Source organism: Salmo salar, chromosome ssa06 (assembly GCF_905237065.1).
Source record: "Salmo salar chromosome ssa06, Ssal_v3.1, whole genome shotgun sequence".
Classification (NCBI taxonomy): Eukaryota; Metazoa; Chordata; class Actinopteri; order Salmoniformes; family Salmonidae; genus Salmo; species Salmo salar.
This window is the reverse complement of record NC_059447.1, coordinates 84,963,253-84,983,252: the sequence shown is the minus strand read 5'-3', so window position 1 is coordinate 84,983,252 and position 20,000 is coordinate 84,963,253. Positions and strand designations below refer to the sequence as shown.

At 48.4% G+C, this 20,000-nt stretch overlaps 1 protein-coding gene across 1 annotated transcript in view; it reads right to left on the bottom strand.

Moving 5' to 3' along the window:
* Window positions 1-20,000, bottom strand: part of LOC106608246 (B-cell lymphoma/leukemia 11B) — a 67,895-nt gene that overhangs the window by 39,551 nt on the left and 8,344 nt on the right. The window contains exon 2 of the mRNA XM_045721101.1: window positions 12,321-12,689. Within this exon, the coding sequence (XP_045577057.1) occupies window positions 12,321-12,689 (369 nt within the window). The remainder of the gene's footprint in view (window positions 1-12,320; window positions 12,690-20,000) is intronic.

Genomic DNA, 20,000 nt, shown 5'->3' with positions numbered 1-20,000 from the left:
GGTAGAACTCTTTAGGTTCCAGGTAGAACCCTTTTGGATCCAGATAGAAACCTTTAGATTCCAGGTAGAACCCTTTTGGATCCAGATAGAAACCTTTAGGTTCCAGGTAGAACCCTTTTGGATCCAGATAGAAACCTTTAGATTCCAGGTAGAACCCTTTTGGATCCAGGTAGAACTCTTTAGGTTCCAGGTAGAACCCTTTTGGATCCAGATAGAAAGCTTTAGATTCCAGGTAGAACCCTTTTGGATCCAGATAGAACCCGTTAGATTCAAGGTAGAATCCTTTTGCTTCTGGTTAGAACCCTTTTTGGTTCCACGTAGAACACTTTTGGGTTGTACGTAGAACCTTTTCCACATATTGGTTCTACCTGGAACCAAAAAGGGTTCTACCTGGATCCAAAAGGGTTCTTCAAAGGGTTCTCCTATGGGGACGGTTTTAGATAGGAACTGTCTGCACGCATACAGGGAGGCATGAAAAACAAGCTGCCCACACACACACACACACTCAGAAATACACCTTAAGCCCCTCCTCTTCTATCTGAAACCACAGTTGGTTTCCTTTTGTAACATCCTGCCTTGTTCTGAGTCAGTACGCAGGGGAACCCCATTTTTCTAAGAGGAGACGAGAGACGAGAGACGAGACAGGAGAGAGGAGACAGTAGAGAAGAGACGAGAGACAAGACAGGAGAGAGGAGAGAGGAGAGACGAGACGGGAGAGAGGAGACAGGAGAGAAGAGACGAGACAGGAGAGAGGAGACAGGAGAGAAGAGACGAGACAGGAGAGAGGAGACAGGAGAGAAGAGACGAGAGACGAGACAGGAGAGAGGAGAGAGGAGAGAAGAGAGAGGAGATGTCAATCATGGTGTAATCATCAAACAGTTCTGGAACATGTTACATCTGATTGTCTGCAGCACAAACTGTAAAAAATACTACAAAACAGAACATCTAAAGTCAATCAAAAATGACATTCAAATATTTTTTATGTTTTAAATAACGTTACCTGCAAAGTCCCATATTTCCTTAAGACCATAAATACTTTGTTTAATGTGTATCATAATGTTTACTCACACCACACAACCATGGAGCTGAGCTGGTGTGAGCGTGCCGCAACAGATTAGCCAACCAAACACCTGAGAGCTTCAGTCTGGGAGTTGAGATCAGTGAGTGAAGGTGTGGCTGACACACTATGAGTATAAAGCTCTGAACCGTTTCACAGTGGTCTACGGGTTTCCGGTGCAGCTCTCTGCTCTCTGCACTACTTTCTGCTGTATGCTTGTATTTGCACCACATGGAAACCTCATTACAAGCATTACATATTGTAGGCCACATCCATCCTCCCAACAGATGTGTTTATGTGGGGTGGGGGACAGGGGGAGTTTGGGGGGATGTGTGTGTGTGTGTGTGTGTGTGTGTGTGTGTGTGTGTGTGTGTGTGTGTGTGTGTGTGTGTGTGTGTGTGTGTGTGTGTGTGTGTGTGTGTGTGTGTGTGTGTGTGTCATGTGCATGCCATGCCTGCATTTGTATGAGTGTGTGCATGACAAATCAGGTAAGCCGTTCTCCCTAACTAACTGCAGTGCTCTGTTCTGCCATCTATATCAGGGCTGCCCTTCCCTCTTCCTGGAGATCTGCCGTCCTGTAGATTTTCAGTCCAACCCTAATTTAGCGTATCTGATTCAGCTAGTTAAGGTCTTGTTGAGCATTTAATTAGTAGAATTAGGTGTGTTAAATATGGGTTGGACTGAAAACCCACAGGACGGTAGATCTCCAGGAAGAGGGTTGGACTGATAACCTACAGGACAGTAGATCTCCAGGAAGAGGGTTGGACTGATAACCTACAGGACGGTAGATCTCCAGGAAGAGGGTTGGACTGAAAACCTACAGGATGGTAGATCTCCAGGAAGAGGGTTGGACTGATAACCTACAGGACAGTAGATCTCCAGGAAGAGGGTTGGACTGATAACCTACAGAACAGTAGATCTCCAGGAAGAGGGTTGGACTGATAACCTACAGGACAGTAGATCTCCAGGAAGAGGGTTGGACTGAAAACCTACAGGACGGTAGATCTCCAGGAAGAGGGTTGGACTGATAACCTACAGGACAGTAGATCTCCAGGAAGAGGGTTGGACTGAAAACCTACAGGACGGTAGATCTCCAGGAAGAGGGTTGGACTGATAACCTACAGGACAGTAGATCTCCAGGAAGAGGGTTGGACTGAAAACCTACAGGACGGTAGATCTCCAGGAAGAGGGTTGGACTGATAACCTACAGGACAGTAGATCTCCAGGAAGAGGGTTGGACTGAAAACCTACAGGATGGTAGATCTCCAGGAAGAGGGTTGGACTGATAACCTACAGGACAGTAGATCTCCAGGAAGAGGGTTGGACTGATAACCTACAGGACGGTAGATCTCCAGGAAGAGGGTTGGACTGATAACCTACAGGACAGTAGATCTCCAGGAAGAGGGTTGGACTGATAACCTACAGGACAGTAGATCTCCAGGAAGAGGGTTGGACTGATAACCTACAGGACAGTAGATCTCCAGGAAGAGGGTTGGACTGATAACCTACAGGACAGTAGATCTCCAGGAAGAGGGTTGGACTGATAACCTACAGGACAGTAGATCTCCAGGAAGAGGGTTGGGCAGCCCTGTTCTATAGCATGTGTCCCTTCCTCACCTCCACTGCAGGCACTATGATGTGCTCTGTTCTGTCTGGCAGCCATGTTGGATCTAATTAGCCCTTTAAAACATCATCTGGTTTGGCTGAAACTTAAGAAGTCTCTAAGTGGTATTTTAACGTGTTGAGTACAGCTTGAAACGCTCTTCAGCTGTTTCATTAATTAATTCAGCCCTGGAGTGCTTCCTTGTCCTGCATTCCCATAGATAAGGTTGACTTTTCCTCCGGTGAAATAAATCAAGAGAAGGTCACTGTAATACTGTGGAAACAGAAGAAAGGCATCAAACTGTGTGAGTCGGTGGAATCTGATTCTGGTTCGGACTAAATTGGAGTTTTGGATGAACTCAAATGAGTATATTTCTCTGTCTGCTATAGGTTGACTTGTGTAGGAGGACAGTATATTTCTCTCTGTCTGCTATAGGTTGAGTTGTGTAGGAGGACAGTATATTTCTCTCTGCTATAGGTTGAGTTGTGTAGGAGGACAGTATATTTCTCTCTGTCTGCTATAGGTTGAGTTGTGTAGGAGGACAGTATATTTCTCTGTCTGCTATAGGTTGAGTTGTGTAGGAGGACAGTATATTTATCTGTCTGCTATAGGTTGAGTTGTGTAGGAGGACAGTATATTTCTCTGTCTGCTATAGGTTGAGTTGTGTAGGAGGACAGTATATTTCTCTGTCTGCTATAGGTTGAGTTGTGTAGGAGGACAGTATATGTCTCTGTCTGCTATAGGTTGACTTGTGTAGGAGGACAGTATATGTGTCTGTCTGCTATAGGTTGAGTTGTGTAGGAGGACAGTATATTTCTCTGTCTGCTATAGGTTGAGTTGTGTAGGAGGACAGTATATTTCTCTGTCTGCTATAGGTTGAGTTGTGTAGGAGGACAGTATATTTCTCTGTCTGCTATAGGTTGAGTTGTGTAGGAGGACAGTATATTTCTCTGTCTGCTATAGGTTGAGTTGTGTAGGAGGACAGTATATTTCTCTGTCTGCTATAGGTTGAGTTGTGTAGGAGGACAGTATATTTATCTGTCTGCTATAGGTTGAGTTGTGTAGGAGGACAGTATATTTCTCTGTCTGCTATAGGTTGAGTTGTGTAGGAGGACAGTATATTTCTCTCTGTCTGCTATAGGTTGAGTTGTGTAGGAGGACAGTATATTTCTCTGTCTGCTATAGGTTGACTTGTGTAGGAGGACAGTATATTCTCTGTCTGCTATAGGTTGAGTTGTGTAGGAGGACAGTATATTTCTCTGTCTGCTATAGGTTGAGTTGTGTAAGAGGACAGTATATTTCTCTGTCTGCTATAGGTTGAGTTGTGTAGGAGGACAGTATATTTCTCTGTCTGCTATAGGTTGAGTTGTGTAGGAGGACAGTATATTTCTCTGTCTGCTATAGGTTGAGTTGTGTAGGAGGACAGTATATTTCTCTGTCTGCTATAGGTTGAGTTGTGTAGGAGGACAGTATATATTTCTCTGTCTGCTATAGGTTGAGTTGTGTAGGAGGACAGTATATTTCTCTGTCTGCTATAGGTTGAGTTGTGTAGGAGGACAGTATATTTCTCTGTCTGCTATAGGTTGAGTTCTGTAGGAGGACAGTATATTTATCTGTCTGCTATAGGTTGAGTTGTGTAGGAGGACAGTATATTTCTCTGTCTGCTATAGGTTGACTTGTGTAGGAGGACAGTATATTTCTCTGTCTGCTATAGGTTGAGTTGTGTAGGAGGACAGTATATTTCTCTGTCTGCTATAGGTTGACTTGTGTAGGAGGACAGTATATTTCTCTGTCTGCTATAGGTTGAGTTGTGTAGGACAGTATATTTCTCTGTCTGCTATAGGTTGAGTTGTGTAGGAGGACAGTATATTTCTCTCTGTCTGCTATAGGTTGAGTTGTGTAGGAGGACAGTATATTTCTCTGTCTGCTATAGGTTGACTTGTGTAGGAAGACAGTATATTTCTCTGTCTGCTATAGGTTGAGTTGTGTAGGAGGACAGTATATTTATCTGTCTGCTATAGGTTGAGTTGTGTAGGAGGACAGTATATTTCTCTCTGCCTGCTATAGGTTGAGTTGTGTAGGAGGACAGTATATTTCTCTGTCTGCTATAGGTTGAGTTGTGTAGGAGGACAGTATATTTATCTGTCTGCTATAGGTTGAGTTGTGTAGGAGGACAGTATATTTCTCTGTCTGCTATAGGTTGAGTTGTGTAGGAGGACAGTCTTTCTCATCATATATATGGGCAGCTTATGCATCTGTAGAATTTGACTTACTTATTCCCCAACTTCCCGATTCTACTGTCTCCAGTCTAACAGTTTGAGTTCCTATAGTGGTGACTGTCTGGTCTCTATAGTAGTGACTGTATGGTCTCTATAGTGGTGACTGTGGACTCTATAGTGGTGACTGTATGGACTCTATAGTAGTGACTGTGGTCTCTATAGTGGTGACTGTATGGACTCTATAGTAGTGACTGTATGGTCTCTATAGTAGTGACTGTATGGTCTCTATAGTGGTGACTGTAGGGTCTCTATAGTAGTGACTGTCTGGTCTCTATAGTGGTGACTGTATGGTCTCTATAGTGGTGACTGTATGGGCTCTATAGTGGTGACTGTATGGACTCTATAGTGGTGACTGTCTGGTCTCTATAGTAGTGACTGTTGTCTCTATAGTGGTGACTGTATGGACTCTATAGTGGTGACTGTCTGGTCTCTATAGTGGTGACTGTCTGGACTCTATAGTGGTGACTGTATATTCTCTATAGTGGTGACTGTCTGGTCTCTATAGTGGTGACTATATGGTCTCTATAGTGGTGACTGTATGGACTCTATAGTAGTGACTGTATGGACTCTATAGTGGTGACTGTATGGCCTCAATAGTGGTGACTGTCTGGACTCTATAGTGGTGACTGTATGGACTCTATAGTGGTGACTGTATATTCTCAATAGTGGTGACTGTGTGACCTCTATAGTAGTGACTGTATGACCTCTATAGTAGTGACTATGTGACCTTTATAGTAGTGACTATGTGACCTCTATAGTAGTGACTGTGTGACCTCTATAGTAGTGACTGTGTGACCTCTATAGTAGTGACTGTATGACCTCTATAGTAGTGACAGTGACTATGTGACCTCTATAGTAGTGACTGTGTAACTCTATAGTAGTGACTGTGTGACCTCTATAGTAGTGACTGTGTGACCTCTATAGTAGTGACTGTGTGACCTCTATAGTAGTGACTGTATTACCTCTATAGTAGTGACTGTATGACCTCTATAGTAGTGACTGTGTGACCTCCGGTTTGGAGCGAGCAGTCGCACCACGCTTCGCTCCACAGGTAATATTCCACTTCGCTACATTACAACGGCTTGATTTGTTTGATCTGAGCAATTCTTCTTAGCTAGCTACATAGCCGTCTTTGTATCAAAGATAATTGTGTAGTTTAGAGTAACTGAGTAATTATCGAGGCTAGCTATCTTCGTCCTCCTAACGTAGTCAACACTGCTAGCTGCTAGCTAGCTAGTCATCACTGTTAGCTAGCCAACTTCTACCGACTAACAGCACCGCAGAAACTATTACATTACAACGCAACGACTTGATTAGTGTGGTGTTAGTGTTAGTTAGCCAGCTACATAGTTGTCTGTGCTGTCTCTGTATCTAAGATAATTGTGTAGTTTGAGTTTGAGTATTATCGAGGTGTGCTAGCCAGCCGCGACGCGGCGCCAGACTTACTCAACACACCTAGTCATCATTAACCCACTGCCAGATAGCCATCCGTTACCGACTAGCAGCGCTGTAGTTACTAATACTTCACAACGGAACGATTTGACTAGTGCAGTGTTACCTAGCGAGCTACCTAGTTGTCTTTGTCATAGCTTGATAATTGTTAATTGATAATTGTTAGCTAGCCAGCCATCGAGGTTAGCTAGCCAGCTATTTCCGTCCCCCGCGACGCCATTTTTCCTAACCTAGCCAACTATTACCGACGAGCAGCATTGTTGAAACTAAATACACTACAAGGAACGTCTTGATTAGTGTTATGTTAGCTAGCTAGCTACAAAGTTGCTTTGTATCATGACAAGGTGTAGTACTGAAACTACCGAGGTTACCTAGCCAGCTACACGTTCAAAGTCAACAACGCAGCCACTGCTAGCTAGCCTACTCCACCAGCCAGCAGTACTGTATCATTTTAGTCAATAACATTTTTGCAACGTAAGCTTAACTTCCTGAACATTCGAGACGTGTAGTCCACTTGTCACTCCAATCTCATTTGCATTAGCGTAGCCTCTTCTGTAGCTTGTCTACTATGTGTCTGCCTATCCCTGTTCTCTCTCCTCTGCACAGGCCATACAAACGCTCCACACCGCGTGGCCGCTGCCGCTCTAACCTGGTGGTCCCAGCGCGCACGACCCACGTGGAGTTCCAGGTCTCCGGCAGCCTCTGGAACTGCCGGTCTGCGGCCAACAAGGCTGAGTTCATCTCAGCCTATGCTACCCTCCAGTCCCTAGACTTCCTGGCGCTGACGGAAACATGGATCACCACAGATAACACTGCTACTCCTACTGCTCTCTCCTCGTCTGACTACGTGTTCTCGCATACCCCTAGAGCATCGAGCCAGCGGGGTGGTGGCACTGGAATCCTCATCTCTCCCAAGTGGACATTCTCTCTTTCTCCCCTGACCCATCTGTCTATCTCCTCATTTGAATTCCATGCTGTCACAGTTACCAGCCCTTTCAAGCTTAACATCCTTATCATTTATCGCCCTCCAGGTTCCCTTGGAGAGTTCATCAATGAGCTTGACGCCTTGATAAGTTCCTTTCCTGAGGATGGCTCACCTCTCACAGTTCTGGGTGACTTTAACCTCCCCACGTCTACCTTCGACTCATTCCTCTCTGCCTCCTTCTTTCCACTCCTCTCCTCTTTCGACCTCACCCTCTCACCTTCCCCCCCTACTCACAAGGCAGGCAATACGCTTGACCTCATCTTTACTAGATGCTGTTCTTCCACTAATCTCATTGCAACTCCCCTCCAAGTCTCCGACCACTACCTTGTATCCTTTTCCCTCTCGCTCTCATCCAACACTTCTCACTCTCCCCCCTACTCGGATGGTATTGCGCCGTCCCAACCTTCGCTCTCTCTCTCCCGCTACTCTCTCCTCCTCCATCCTATCATCTCTTCCCTCTGCTCAAACCTTCTCCAACCTATCTCCTGATTCTGCCTCCTCAACCCTCCTCTCCTCCCTCTCTGCATCCTTTGATTTCCTCTGTCCCCTATCCTCCAGGCCGGCTCGGTCCTCCCCTCCTGCTCCGTGGCTCGACGACTCACTGCGAGCTCACAGAACAGGGCTCCGGGCAGCCGAGCGGAAATGGAGGAAAACTCGCCTCCCTGCGGACCTGGCATCCTTTCACTCCCTCCTCTCTACATTTTCCTCTTCTGTCTCTGCTGCTAAAGCCACTTTCTACCACTCTAAACTCCAAGCATCTGCCTCTAACCCTAGGAAGCTCTTTGCTACCTTCTCCTCCCTCCTTAATCCTCCTCCCCCTCCCCCCCTCCTCCCTCTCTGCGGATGACTTCGTCAACCATTTTGAAAAGAAGGTTGACGACATCCGATCCTCGTTTGCTAAGTCAAACGACACTGCTGGTCCTGCTCACACTGCCCTACCCTGTGCTTTGACCTCTTTCTCCCCTCTCTCTCCAGATGAACTCTCGCGTCTTGTGACGGCCGGCCGCCCAACAACCTGCCCACTTGACCCTATCCCCTCCTCTCTTCTCCAGACCATTTCCGGAGACCTTCTCCCCTACCTCACCTCGCTCATCAACGCATCCTTGACCGCTGGCTACGTCCCTTCCGTCTTCAAGAGAGCGAGAGTTGCACCCCCTTCTGAAAAAACCTACACTCGATCCCTCCGATGTCAACAACTACAGGCCAGTATCCCTTCTTTCCTTTCTCTCCAAAACTCTTGAACGCGCTCGTGCTTGGCCAGCTCTCTTGCTATCTCTCTCAGAATGACCTTCTTGATCCTAATCAGTCAGGTTTCAAGACTGGGCATTCAACTGAGACTGCTCTTCTCTGTGTCACGGAGGCTCTCCGCACTGCTAAAGCTAACTCTCTCTCCTCTGCTCTCATCCTTCTAGACCTATCTGCTGCCTTTGATACCGTGAACCATCAGATCCTCCTCTCCACCCTCTCCGAGCTGGGCATCTCCGGCACCGCGCACGCTTGGATTGCGTCCTACCTGACAGGTCGCTCCTACCAGGTGGCGTGGCGAGAATCTGTCTCCGCACCACGTGCTCTCACCACTGGTGTCCCCCAGGGCTCTGTTCTTGGCCCACTCCTATTCTCGCTATACACCAAGTCACTTGGCTCTGTCATATCCTCACATGGTCTCTCATATCATTGCTATGCAGATGACACACAATTAATCTTCTCCTTTCCCCCTTCTGACAACCAGGTGGCGAATCGCATCTCTGCATGTCTGGCAGACATATCAGTGTGGATGACGGATCACCACCTCAAGCTGAACCTCGGCAAGACGGAGCTGCTCTTCCTCCCGGGGAAGGACTGCCCGTTCCATGATCTCGCCATCACGGTTGACAACTCCCTTGTGTCCTCCTCCCAGAGTGCTAAGAGCCTTGGCGTGACCCCTGGACAACACCCTGTCATTCTCCACCAACATCAAGGCGGTGACCCGATCCTGTAGGTTCATGCTCTACAACATTCGCAGAGTACGACCCTGCCTCACACAGGAAGCGGCGCAGGTCCTAATCCAGGCACTTGTCATCTCCCGTCTGGATTACTGCAACTCGCTGTTGGCTGGGCTCCCTGCCTGTGCCATTAAACCCCTACAACTCATCCAGAACGCCGCAGCCCGTCTGGTGTTCAACCTTCCCAAGTTCTCTCACGTCACCCCGCTCCTCCGCTCTCTCCACTGGCTTCCAGTCGAAGCTCGCATCCGCTACAAGACCATGGTGCTTGCCTACGGAGCTGTGAGGGGAACGGCACCTCCGTACCTTCAGGCTCTGATCAGGCCCTACACCCAAACAAGGGCACTCCGTTCATCCACCTCTGGCCTGCTCGCCTCCCTACCTCTGAGGAAGCACAGTTCCCGCTCAGCCCAGTCAAAACTGTTCGCTGCTCTGGCACCCCAATGGTGGAACAAGCTCCCTCACGACGCCAGGACAGCGGAGTCAATCACCACCTTCCGGAGACACCTGAAACCCCACCTCTTCAAGGAATACCTGGGATAGGATAAAGTAATCCTTCTAACCCCCCCCTTAAAAGATTTAGATGCACTATTGTAAAGTGGTTGTTCCACTGGATATTATAGGTGAATGCACCAATTTGTAAGTCGCTCTGGATAAGAGCGTCTGCTAAATGACTAAAATGTAAAAAAAAAAATGTAAATGTACCTCTATAGTAGTGACTGTATGACCTCTATAGTAGTGACTGTGTAACTCTATAGTAGTGACTGTGTGACCTCTATAGTAGTGACTGTGTGACCTCTATAGTAGTGACTGTGTGACCTCTATAGTAGTGACTGTATGACCTCTATAGTAGTGACTGTATGACCTCTATAGTAGTGACTGTGTGACCTTTATAGTAGTGACTGTGTGACCTCTATAGTAGTGACTGTGTAACCTCTATAGTAGTGACTGTATGACCTCTATAGTAGTGACTGTATGACCTCTATAGTAGTGACTGTGTGACCTCTATAGTAGTGACTGTATGACCTCTATAGTAGTGACTGTATGACCTCTATAGTAGTGACTGTGTGACCTTTATAGTAGTGACTGTGTGACCTCTATAGTAGTGACTGTGTGACCTCTATAGTAGTGACTGTGTAACCTCTATAGTAGTGACTGTGTGACCTCTATAGTAGTGACTGTATGACCTCTATAGTAGTGACTGTATGACCTCTATAGTAGTGACTGTGTGACCTTTATAGTAGTGACTGTATGATCTCTATAGTAGTGACTGTGTGACTTCTATAGTAGTGACTGTATGACCTCTATAGTAGTGACTGTGTGACCTCTATAGTAGTGACTGTATGACCTCTATAGTAGTGACTGTATGACCTCTATAGTAGTGACTGTGTGACCTCTATAGTAGTGACTATGTGACCTCTATAGTAGTGACTGTATGACCTCTATAGTAGTGACTGTATGACCTCCATAGTAGTGACTGTATGACCTCTATAGTAGTGACTGTGTGACCTCTATAGTAGTGACTGTGTGACCTCTATAGTAGTGACTGTATGACCTCTATAGTAGTGACAGTGACTATGTGACCTCTATAGTAGTGACTGTGTAACTCTATAGTAGTGACTGTGTGACCTCTATAGTAGTGACTATGTGACCTCTATAGTAGTGACTGTGTGACCTCTATAGTAGTGACTGTATGACCTCTATAGTAGTGACAGTGACTATGTGACCTCTATAGTAGTGACTGTGTAACTCTATAGTAGTGACTGTGTGACCTCTATAGTAGTGACTATGTGACCTCTATAGTAGTGACTGTGTGACCTCTATAGTAGTGACTGTGTGACCTTTATTGTAGTGACTGTATGACCTCTATAGTAGTGACTGTGTGACCTTTATAGTAGTGACTGTGTGACCTTTATAGTAGTGACTGTATGACCTCTATAGTAGTGACTGTATGACCTTTATAGTAGTGACTGTATGACCTCTATAGTAGTGACTGTGTGACCTTTATAGTAGTGACTGTATGACCTCTATAGTAGTGACTGTATGACCTCTATAGTAGTGACTGTGTGACCTTTATAGTAGTGACTATGTGGCCTTATAACTTTGATCTTGTCCTCCTGCAGCTCCACATGCTAATACTAAACAGTCTCTTTAAACCAGATGAATTGTCCTGTATCCCCTTTATTAATCCTCTTCTCTGCACCTCCCAGCCACAGCATTTTAATCAGCTTTCTTAACCTTTTGATGCAGCAGAATGTCCTTATGAACACACACAGGGCATGGCAACGCTTTCGCTGTCACGTCCTGGCTCAATTGGTTTCAGCAGCAGGAATCCTTCAGGCAGCTTTAGAGCTGGGGCTGTGAAGCTGTTTGTGTGTGTGTGTGTGTGTGTGTGTGTGTGTGTGTGTGTGTGTGTGTGTGTGTGTGTGTGTGTGTGTGTGTGTGTGTGTGTGTGTGTGTGTGTGTGTGTGTGTGTGTGTGTGTGTGTGTGTGTGTGTGTGTGTGTGTGTGTGTGTGTGTGTGTGTGTGTGTGTGTGTGTGTGTGTGTGTGTGTGTGGCTCTCAGGCTAATGAAATCAACTCGGTCTGTATTAATCCCTCTTGAAGGACAGTGTCAGGAGGAAATGTGCTGAAATGAGCTGGCTCGCTATCTGTCTTCCACAGGTGAGAGGTGTGTGTGTGTGTGTGTGTGTGTGTGTGTGTGTGTGTGTGTGTGTGTGTGTGTGTGTGTGTGTGTGCGCTTAATCGAGTGGCAAAACTCACACTGCACTTGATGCCAAACATGTGTGTATTTGTCTTTATAAACCCAAATATTATGTCTCTACTCCTTCAAAGCATTTTAAACAGAACCCCCCCACCCCTCACCCCTCACCCCCCACCCCCCCACCCGCCCCACCCCACACCCCCACACCCCACCTGCCCCATCCCCCACCCCCATTGTATTCAGACTTCTAAGTTCCTACCTGTGTTCCCTCTTTCCTGCTTGGGACAGATTCCTTTAGCGGGTGTCAGCCTCCTCTCCTCTTCCTCCTCCCCATGTGGGGTCACCTGCACCCCCACCTCCACCGGCACCGCCCCTCCCCGTGCCAAGATGGGGGTCCCCCTTTCGCCTGGTTTGGAGAACCCCCCAGGGGCGCGACCTCCTCCACTGCACAGTCTCCTTTTGTGTTCTATGAAGACCAGGATGTCTCCCAGGAGGAAGTTGGTCTGGCACCTCCCACAGGTCAGGAGGTCATGCTCCCCTGGCCCCGCCCTCCTCAGAGTGGGAGTGGGGCTGGGAGTGGACGGCTCCGGGGAGCGAGGTCCCACCCCCGACTCATGATTCGCCTCGGCTGTGGCGAGAAGAAAGGGCGAGGAGAGAGGAGAGAGGAGACAGAAGAGAGGAGATATGAGAGGAGAGAGGCGAGAGAAGAGAGCCGACAGGAGACAGGAGAGATGAGAGACGAGACAGGAGAGAGGAGAGATGAGAGAGGAGAAATGAGAGAGGAGAGACGAGAGACGAGACAGGAGAGAGGAGAGATGAGAGATGAGAGAGGAGAAATGAGAGAGGAGAGAGGAGAGACGAGAGACGAGACAGGAGAGAGGAGACAGGAGAGAAGAAACGAGAGACGAGACAGGAGAGAGGAGACAGGAGAGAAGAGACGAGAGACGAGACAGGAGAGAGGAGAGAGGAGAGACGAGACAGGAGAGAGGAGACAGGACAGAAGAAACGAGAGACGAGACAGGAGAGAGGAGACAGGAGAGAAGAAACGAGAGACGAGACAGGAGAGAGGAGACAGGAGAGAAGAGACGAGAGACGAGACAGGAGAGAGGAGAGAGGAGAGAAGAGAGACGGGAGAGAGGAGACAGGAGAGAAGAGACGAGAGATGAGACAGGAGAGCGGAGACAGGAGAGAAGAAACGAGAGACGAGACAGGAGAGAGGAGAGAGGAGAGAGGAGAGACGAGACGGGAGAGAGGAGACAGGAGAGAAGAGACGAGAGATGAGACAGGAGAGATGAGACAGGAGAGAGGAGACGAGAGACGAGAGACGAGACAGGAGAGAGGAGACAGTAGAGAAGAGACGAGAGACAAGACAGGAGAGAGGAGAGAGGAGAGACGAGACGGGAGAGAGGAGACAGGAGAGAAGAGACGAGACAGGAGAGAGGAGACAGGAGAGAAGAGACGAGACAGGAGAGAGGAGACAGGAGAGAAGAGACGAGAGACGAGACAGGAGAGAGGAGAGAGGAGAGAAGAGAGAGGAGATGTCAATCATGGTGTAATCATCAAACAGTTCTGGAACATGTTACATCTGATTGTCTGCAGCACAAACTGTAAAAAATACTACAAAACATAACATCTAAAGTCAATCAAAAATGACATTCAAATATTTTTTATGTTTTAAATAACGTTACCTGCAAAATCCCATATTTCCATAAGACCATAAATACTTTGTTTAATGTGTATCATAATGTTTACTCACACCACACAACCATGGAGCTGAGCTGGTGTGAGCGTGCCGCAACAGATTAGCCAACCAAACACCTGAGAGCTTCAGTCTGGGAGTTGAGATCAGTGAGTGAAGGTGTGGCTGACACACTATGAGTATAAAGCTCTGAACCGTTTCACAGTGGTCTACGGGTTTCCGGTGCAGCTCTCTGCTCTCTGCACTACTTTCTGCTGTATGCTTGTATTTGCACCACATGGAAACCTCATTACAAGCATTACATATTGTAGGCCACATCCATCCTCCCAACAGATGTGTTTATGTGGGGTGGGGGACAGGGGGAGTTTGGGGGGATGTGTGTGTGTGTGTGTGTGTGTGTGTGTGTGTGTGTGTGTGTGTGTGTGTGTGTGTGTGTGTGTGTGTGTGTGTGTGTGTGTGTGTGTGTGTGTGTGTGTGTGTGTGTGACAGATGTATTCTCCTCAGAAAGCTCTATAAAGGGACACCACTGCCCTCCTAACACAGGCAACAGTCAGTCTCTTTCTTCTCACAGTTGACGCTGTCATCAGTAACCACAAGCCATTCTCCCCTGGTTGTTTTACAGTCCCATGGTGTAAATTCCTTAAGGACACTTCCTCTGTAACAATGCCCTGATAGAACCAGTAGTTTACGCTACATATCTTCTCCAGTGGGCCTGCAGGAAACCTGAAGCTCCAGAGACGTTCGGGGCGTCTGTCTAAGTGGGGAATCCCAGGGAGAGGTGAGGATGCCTGGAAGAGGAGGCTGGAAGAGGAGCATAGCAGAGCCTGCCTCAACTGACTACCGCCCGCATTTCCCTTCCATCTCTATCTGTACAAACATTCACGGGCACCAGATCAGTGTGTGTGTGTGTGTGTGTGTGTGTGTGTGTGTGTGTGTGTGTGTGTGTGTGTGTGTGTGTGTGTGTGTGTGTGTGTGTGTGTGTGCAGTTACACAGTACATGCGTCTCAAATAGCCCCCAAATAGCTCCCATAGGGCTCTGTTAAGAAGTAGTGCACTATATAGGGAATAGGGTGCCAAACAGAATGCAGAGAGTTTCACATAGTTTCTTCGTTGCACGTAATCCTCCACTATATCAGTCTTTCTAGTCCCACTCCCTGACCTCTGCCCTGCTGGCTGTTGCCCTGAAGTGAGGCTATGACAACATGCATATTTCTCTCAAACAGTGTCTTGGAACAGGGACAAATCATTTTCAATGTAGTTCTAACCTGGCTGGGTCATGATATCACCTGATGGGCTGTGTTTCAATGTTTTCCAGTAAGGGCTGTGTGTGTGTGTGTGTGTGTGTGTGTGTGTGTGTGTGTGTGTGTGTGTGTGTGTGTGTGTGTGTGTGTGTGTGTGTGTGTGTGTGTGTGTGTGTGTGTGTGTGTGTGTGCGTGTGTATACTTAGCCCTCATATCCGTCTCTATCAGTCTCATTTCAGTTGCCAGGGGCATTTAAGATGAAATTAACTAAATTCCTAACATGACTTATGCAACTGATGAGATGGGGGGGTGGAAGAGAGAGAGAGGGGAGGGAGGGACAGCGAGAGAGATGGAGAGAGAGGGGAGGGAGCAACAGAGAGAGAGATGGAGAGAGAGGAGGGAGCAACAGAGAGAGAGATGGAGAGAGAGAAAGAAAGAATGGAGGGACAGAGAGAGAGATGGAGGGAGGGACAGAGAGAGAGATGGGGAGAGGGAGAAAGGAGGGAGGGACAGAGAGAGAGATGGAGAGAGAGAGGGGAGGGAGGGAGCAACAGAGAGAGAGATTGAGAGAGAGATGGGAGGGAGCAACAGAGAGAGATGGAGAGAGAGAAAGGAGGGAGGGACAGAGAGACAGATGGAGGGAGGGACAGAGAGAGAGATGGGGAGAGAGAGAAAGGAGGGAGGGACAGCGAGAGAGATGGAGAGAGAGAGGGGAGGGAGCAACAGAGAGAGAGATTGAGAGAGAGAGATGGAGGGAGAGACAGAAAGAGAGATGATGAGAGAGAAAGGAAGGAGGGACAGAGAGAGAGATGGAGGGAGGGACAGAGAGAAAGATGGGGAGAGAGAAAGGAGGGAGGGACAGAGAGAGAGAAAGGGGGAGAGAGAGAAAAGATAGAGAGAGCAGAACAGGGAGGGTTGAGTAACATGTCCTAGGGGTGGGGAGGGTTGAGTAACATGTCCTAGGGGTGGGGAGGGTTGAGTAACATGTCCTAGGGGTGGGGAAGGTTGAGTAACATGTCCTAGGGGTGGGGAGGGTTGAGCAACATGTCCTAGGGGTGGGGAACGTTGAGTAACATGTCCTAGGGGTGGGGAACGTTGAGTAACATGTCCTAGGGGTGGGGAGGGTGGAGTAACATGTCCTAGGGGTGGGGAACGTTGAGTAACATGTCCTAGGGGTGGGGAGCGTTGAGTGACATGTCCTAGGGGTGGGGAACGTTGAGTAACATGTCCTAGGGGTGGGGAACGTTGAGTAACATGTCCTAGGGGTGGGGAACGTTGAGTAACATGTCCTAGGGGTGGGGAACGTTGAGTAACATGTCCTAGGGGTGGGGAGGGTTGAGTAACATGTCCTAGGGGTGGGGAACGTTGAGTAACATGTCCTAGGGGTGGGGAGCGTTGAGTAACATGTCCTAGGGGTGGGGAACGTTGAGTAACATGTCCTAGGGGTGGGGAACGTTGAGTAACATGTCCTAGGGGTGGGGAGGGTTGAGTAACATGTCCTAGGGGTGGGGAACGTTGAGTAACATGTCCTAGGGGTGGGGAACGTTGAGTAACATGTCCTAGGGGTGGGGAACGTTGAGTAACATGTCCTAGGAATGGGGAACGTTGAGTAACATGTCCTAGGGGTGGGGAGCGTTGAGTAACATGTCCTAGGGGTGGGGAGGGTTGAGTAACATGTCCTAGGGGTGGGGAGGGTTGAGTAACATGTCCTAGGGGTGGGGAGGGTTGAGTAACATGTCCTAGGGGTGGGGAGGGTTGAGTAACATGTCCTAGGGGTGGGGAGGGTTGAGTAACATGTCCTAGGGGTGGGGAACGTTGAGTAACATGTCCTAGGGGTGGGGAGGGTTGAGTAACATGTCCTAGGGGTGGGGAACGTTGAGTAACATGTCCTAGGGGTGGGGGAACGTTGAGTAACATGTCCTAGGAATGGGGAACGTTGAGTAACATGTCCTAGGGGTGGGGAGGGTTGAGTAACATGTCCTAGGGGTGGGGAACGTTGAGTAACATGTCCTAGGGGTGGGGAGGGTTGAGTAACATGTCCTAGGGGTGGGGAACGTTGAGTAACATGTCCTAGGGGTGGGGAACGTTGAGTAACATGTCCTAGGGGTGGGGAACGTTGAGTAACATGTCCTAGGGGTGGGGAGGTTTGAGTAACATGTCCTAGGGGTGGGGAGGGTTGAGTAACATGTCCTAGGGGTGGGGAACGTTGAGTAACATGTCCTAGGGGTGGGGAACGTTGAGTAACATGTCCTAGGGGTGGGGAGGGTTGAGTAACATGTCCTAGGGGTGGGGAGGGTTGAGTAACATGTCCTAGGGGTGGGGAGGGTTGAGTAACATGTCCTAGGGGTGGGGAGGGTTGAGTAACATGTCCTAGGGGTGGGGAACGTTGAGTAACATGTCCTAGGGGTGGGGAACGTTGAGTAACATGTCCTAGGGGTGGGGAACGTTGAGTAACATGTCCTAGGGGTGGGGAGGGTTGAGTAACATGTCCTAGGGGTGGGGAACGTTGAGTAACATGTCCTAGGGGTGGGGAACGTTGAGTAACATGTCCTAGGGGTGGGGAGGGTTGAGTAACATGTCCTAGGGGTGGGGAGGGTTGAGTAACATGTCCTAGGGGTGGGGAGGGTTGAGTAACATGTCCTAGGGGTGGGGAACGTTGAGCAACATGTCCTAGGGGTGGGGAACGTTGAGTAACATGTCCTAGGGGTGGGGAAGGTTGAGTAACATGTCCTAGGGGTGGGGAGGGTTGAGTAACATGTCCTAGGGGTGGGGAGGGTTGAGTAACATGTCCTAGGGGTGGGGAGGGTTGAGTAACATGTCCTAGGGGTGGGGAACGTTGAGTAACATGTCCTAGGGGTGGGGAGGGTTGAGTAACATGTCCTAGGGGTGGGGAACGTTGAGTAACATGTCCTAGGGGTGGGGAACGTTGAGTAACATGTCCTAGGGGTGGGGAGGGTTGAGTAACATGTCCTAGGGGTGGGGAACGTTGAGTAACATGTCCTAGGGGTGGGGAACGTTGAGTAACATGTCCTAGGGGTGGGGAGGGTTGAGTAACATGTCCTAGGGGTGGGGAAGGTTGAGTAACATGTCCTAGGGGTGGGGAGGGTTGAGTAACATGTCCTAGGGGTGGGGGAACGTTGAGTAACATGTCCTAGGGGTGGGGAACGTTGAGTAACATGTCCTAGGGGTGGGGAGGGTTGAGTAACATGTCCTAGGGGTGGGGAACGTTGAGTAACATGTCCTAGGGGTGGGGAGCGTTGAGTAACATGTCCTAGGGGTGGGGAACGTTGAGTAACATGTCCTAGGGGTGGGGAAGGTTTGAGTAACATGTCCTAGGGGTGGGGAGCGTTGAGTAACATGTCCTAGGGGTGGGGAGGGTTGAGTAACATGTCCTAGGGGTGGGGAGCGTTGAGTAACATGTCCTAGGGGTGGGGAACGTTGAGTAACATGTCCTAGGGGTGGGGAGGGTTGAGTAACATGTCCTAGGGGTGGGGAACGTTGAGTAACATGTCCTAGGGGTGGGGAACGTTGAGTAACATGTCCTAGGGGTGGGGAACGTTGAGTAACATGTCCTAGGGGTGGGGAACGTTGAGTAACATGTCCTAGGGGTGGGGAGGGTTGAGTAACATGTCCTAGGGGTGGGGAGGGTTGAGTAACATGTCCTAGGGGTGGGGAACGTTGAGTAACATGTCCTAGGGGTGGGGAACGTTGAGTAACATGTCCTAGGGGTGGGGAGGGTTGAGTAACATGTCCTAGGGGTGGGGAACGTTGAGTAACATGTCCTAGGGGTGGGGAACGTTGAGTAACATGTCCTAGGGGTGGGGAGGGTTGAGTAACATGTCCTAGGGGTGGGGAACGTAAATTAGCAGGCGTTGGCACGGTCACAATGCCACAGAAATATCAGCCAGCCTCTCACATCTTCTAACTGTACTCTACCTTCATCAACTCATCATCCACACTGCAGGTAGAGAGAGTGGCACACACACACACACACACACACACACACACACACACACACACACACACACACACACACACACACACACACACACACACACACACACACACACACACACACACACACACACACACACACACACACAGGTCAATCATCCCCCAGCACATACTTCACAGCTACATAGCAGTTCTACAGGAACTACTGTATTCTGAGACAGAGTGTTGATTAAGGTGAAACCAAACCACTTCACACAGTAACAAACGGTATTAAAATTCCACTAACTAAATCTCACCTATCAGCACTTTCTCTGCTCTAAAGGATTTCCATGAAGACACAGCCATCAATCACAGACATTAACTACGCCACAGGAATGTAAGCTTGGTGGCATTCAGCTCCTGGGAACAGTTTGATATCCCCTCCGGTTGAGCAGCTATCAGAAGTTTAACAAGATGAGGGGGGGGGTCTAGTGCAGGGGGGTATAATTAAACACACACACACACACACGCCATAACATTTAGTGAAGTGATTGCCAGGGTTATCAACTGTAAAGTTACTGCTCAACCTGTTGGACTTACAGCACCCCCTATCAGTTTGAATAGGAGAGAGACAGACTTACAGCACCCCCTATCAGTTTGAATAGGAGAGAGACAGACTTACAGTACCCCTTATCAGTTTGAATAGGAGAGAGACAGACTTACAGTACCCCTTATCAGTTTGAATAGGAGAGAGACAGACTTACAGCACCCCCTATCAGTTTGAATAGGAGAGAGACAGACTTACAGCACCCCCTATCAGTTTGAATAGGAGAGAGACAGACTTACAGCACCCCCTATCAGTTTGAATTGGAGAGAGACAGACTTACAGCACCCCCTATCAGTTTGAATAGGAGAGAGACAGTTACTGATCTAATTAATACTTTATCCTCGAACAAGAGAAAGACATTTGATTAATTAGATTGATGTTCATTAAGAAAACCACAAAAATAAAAAATAAATATTCAATAATCATGTAGAGATTGTCCCAAACTGATAGTACGCTACA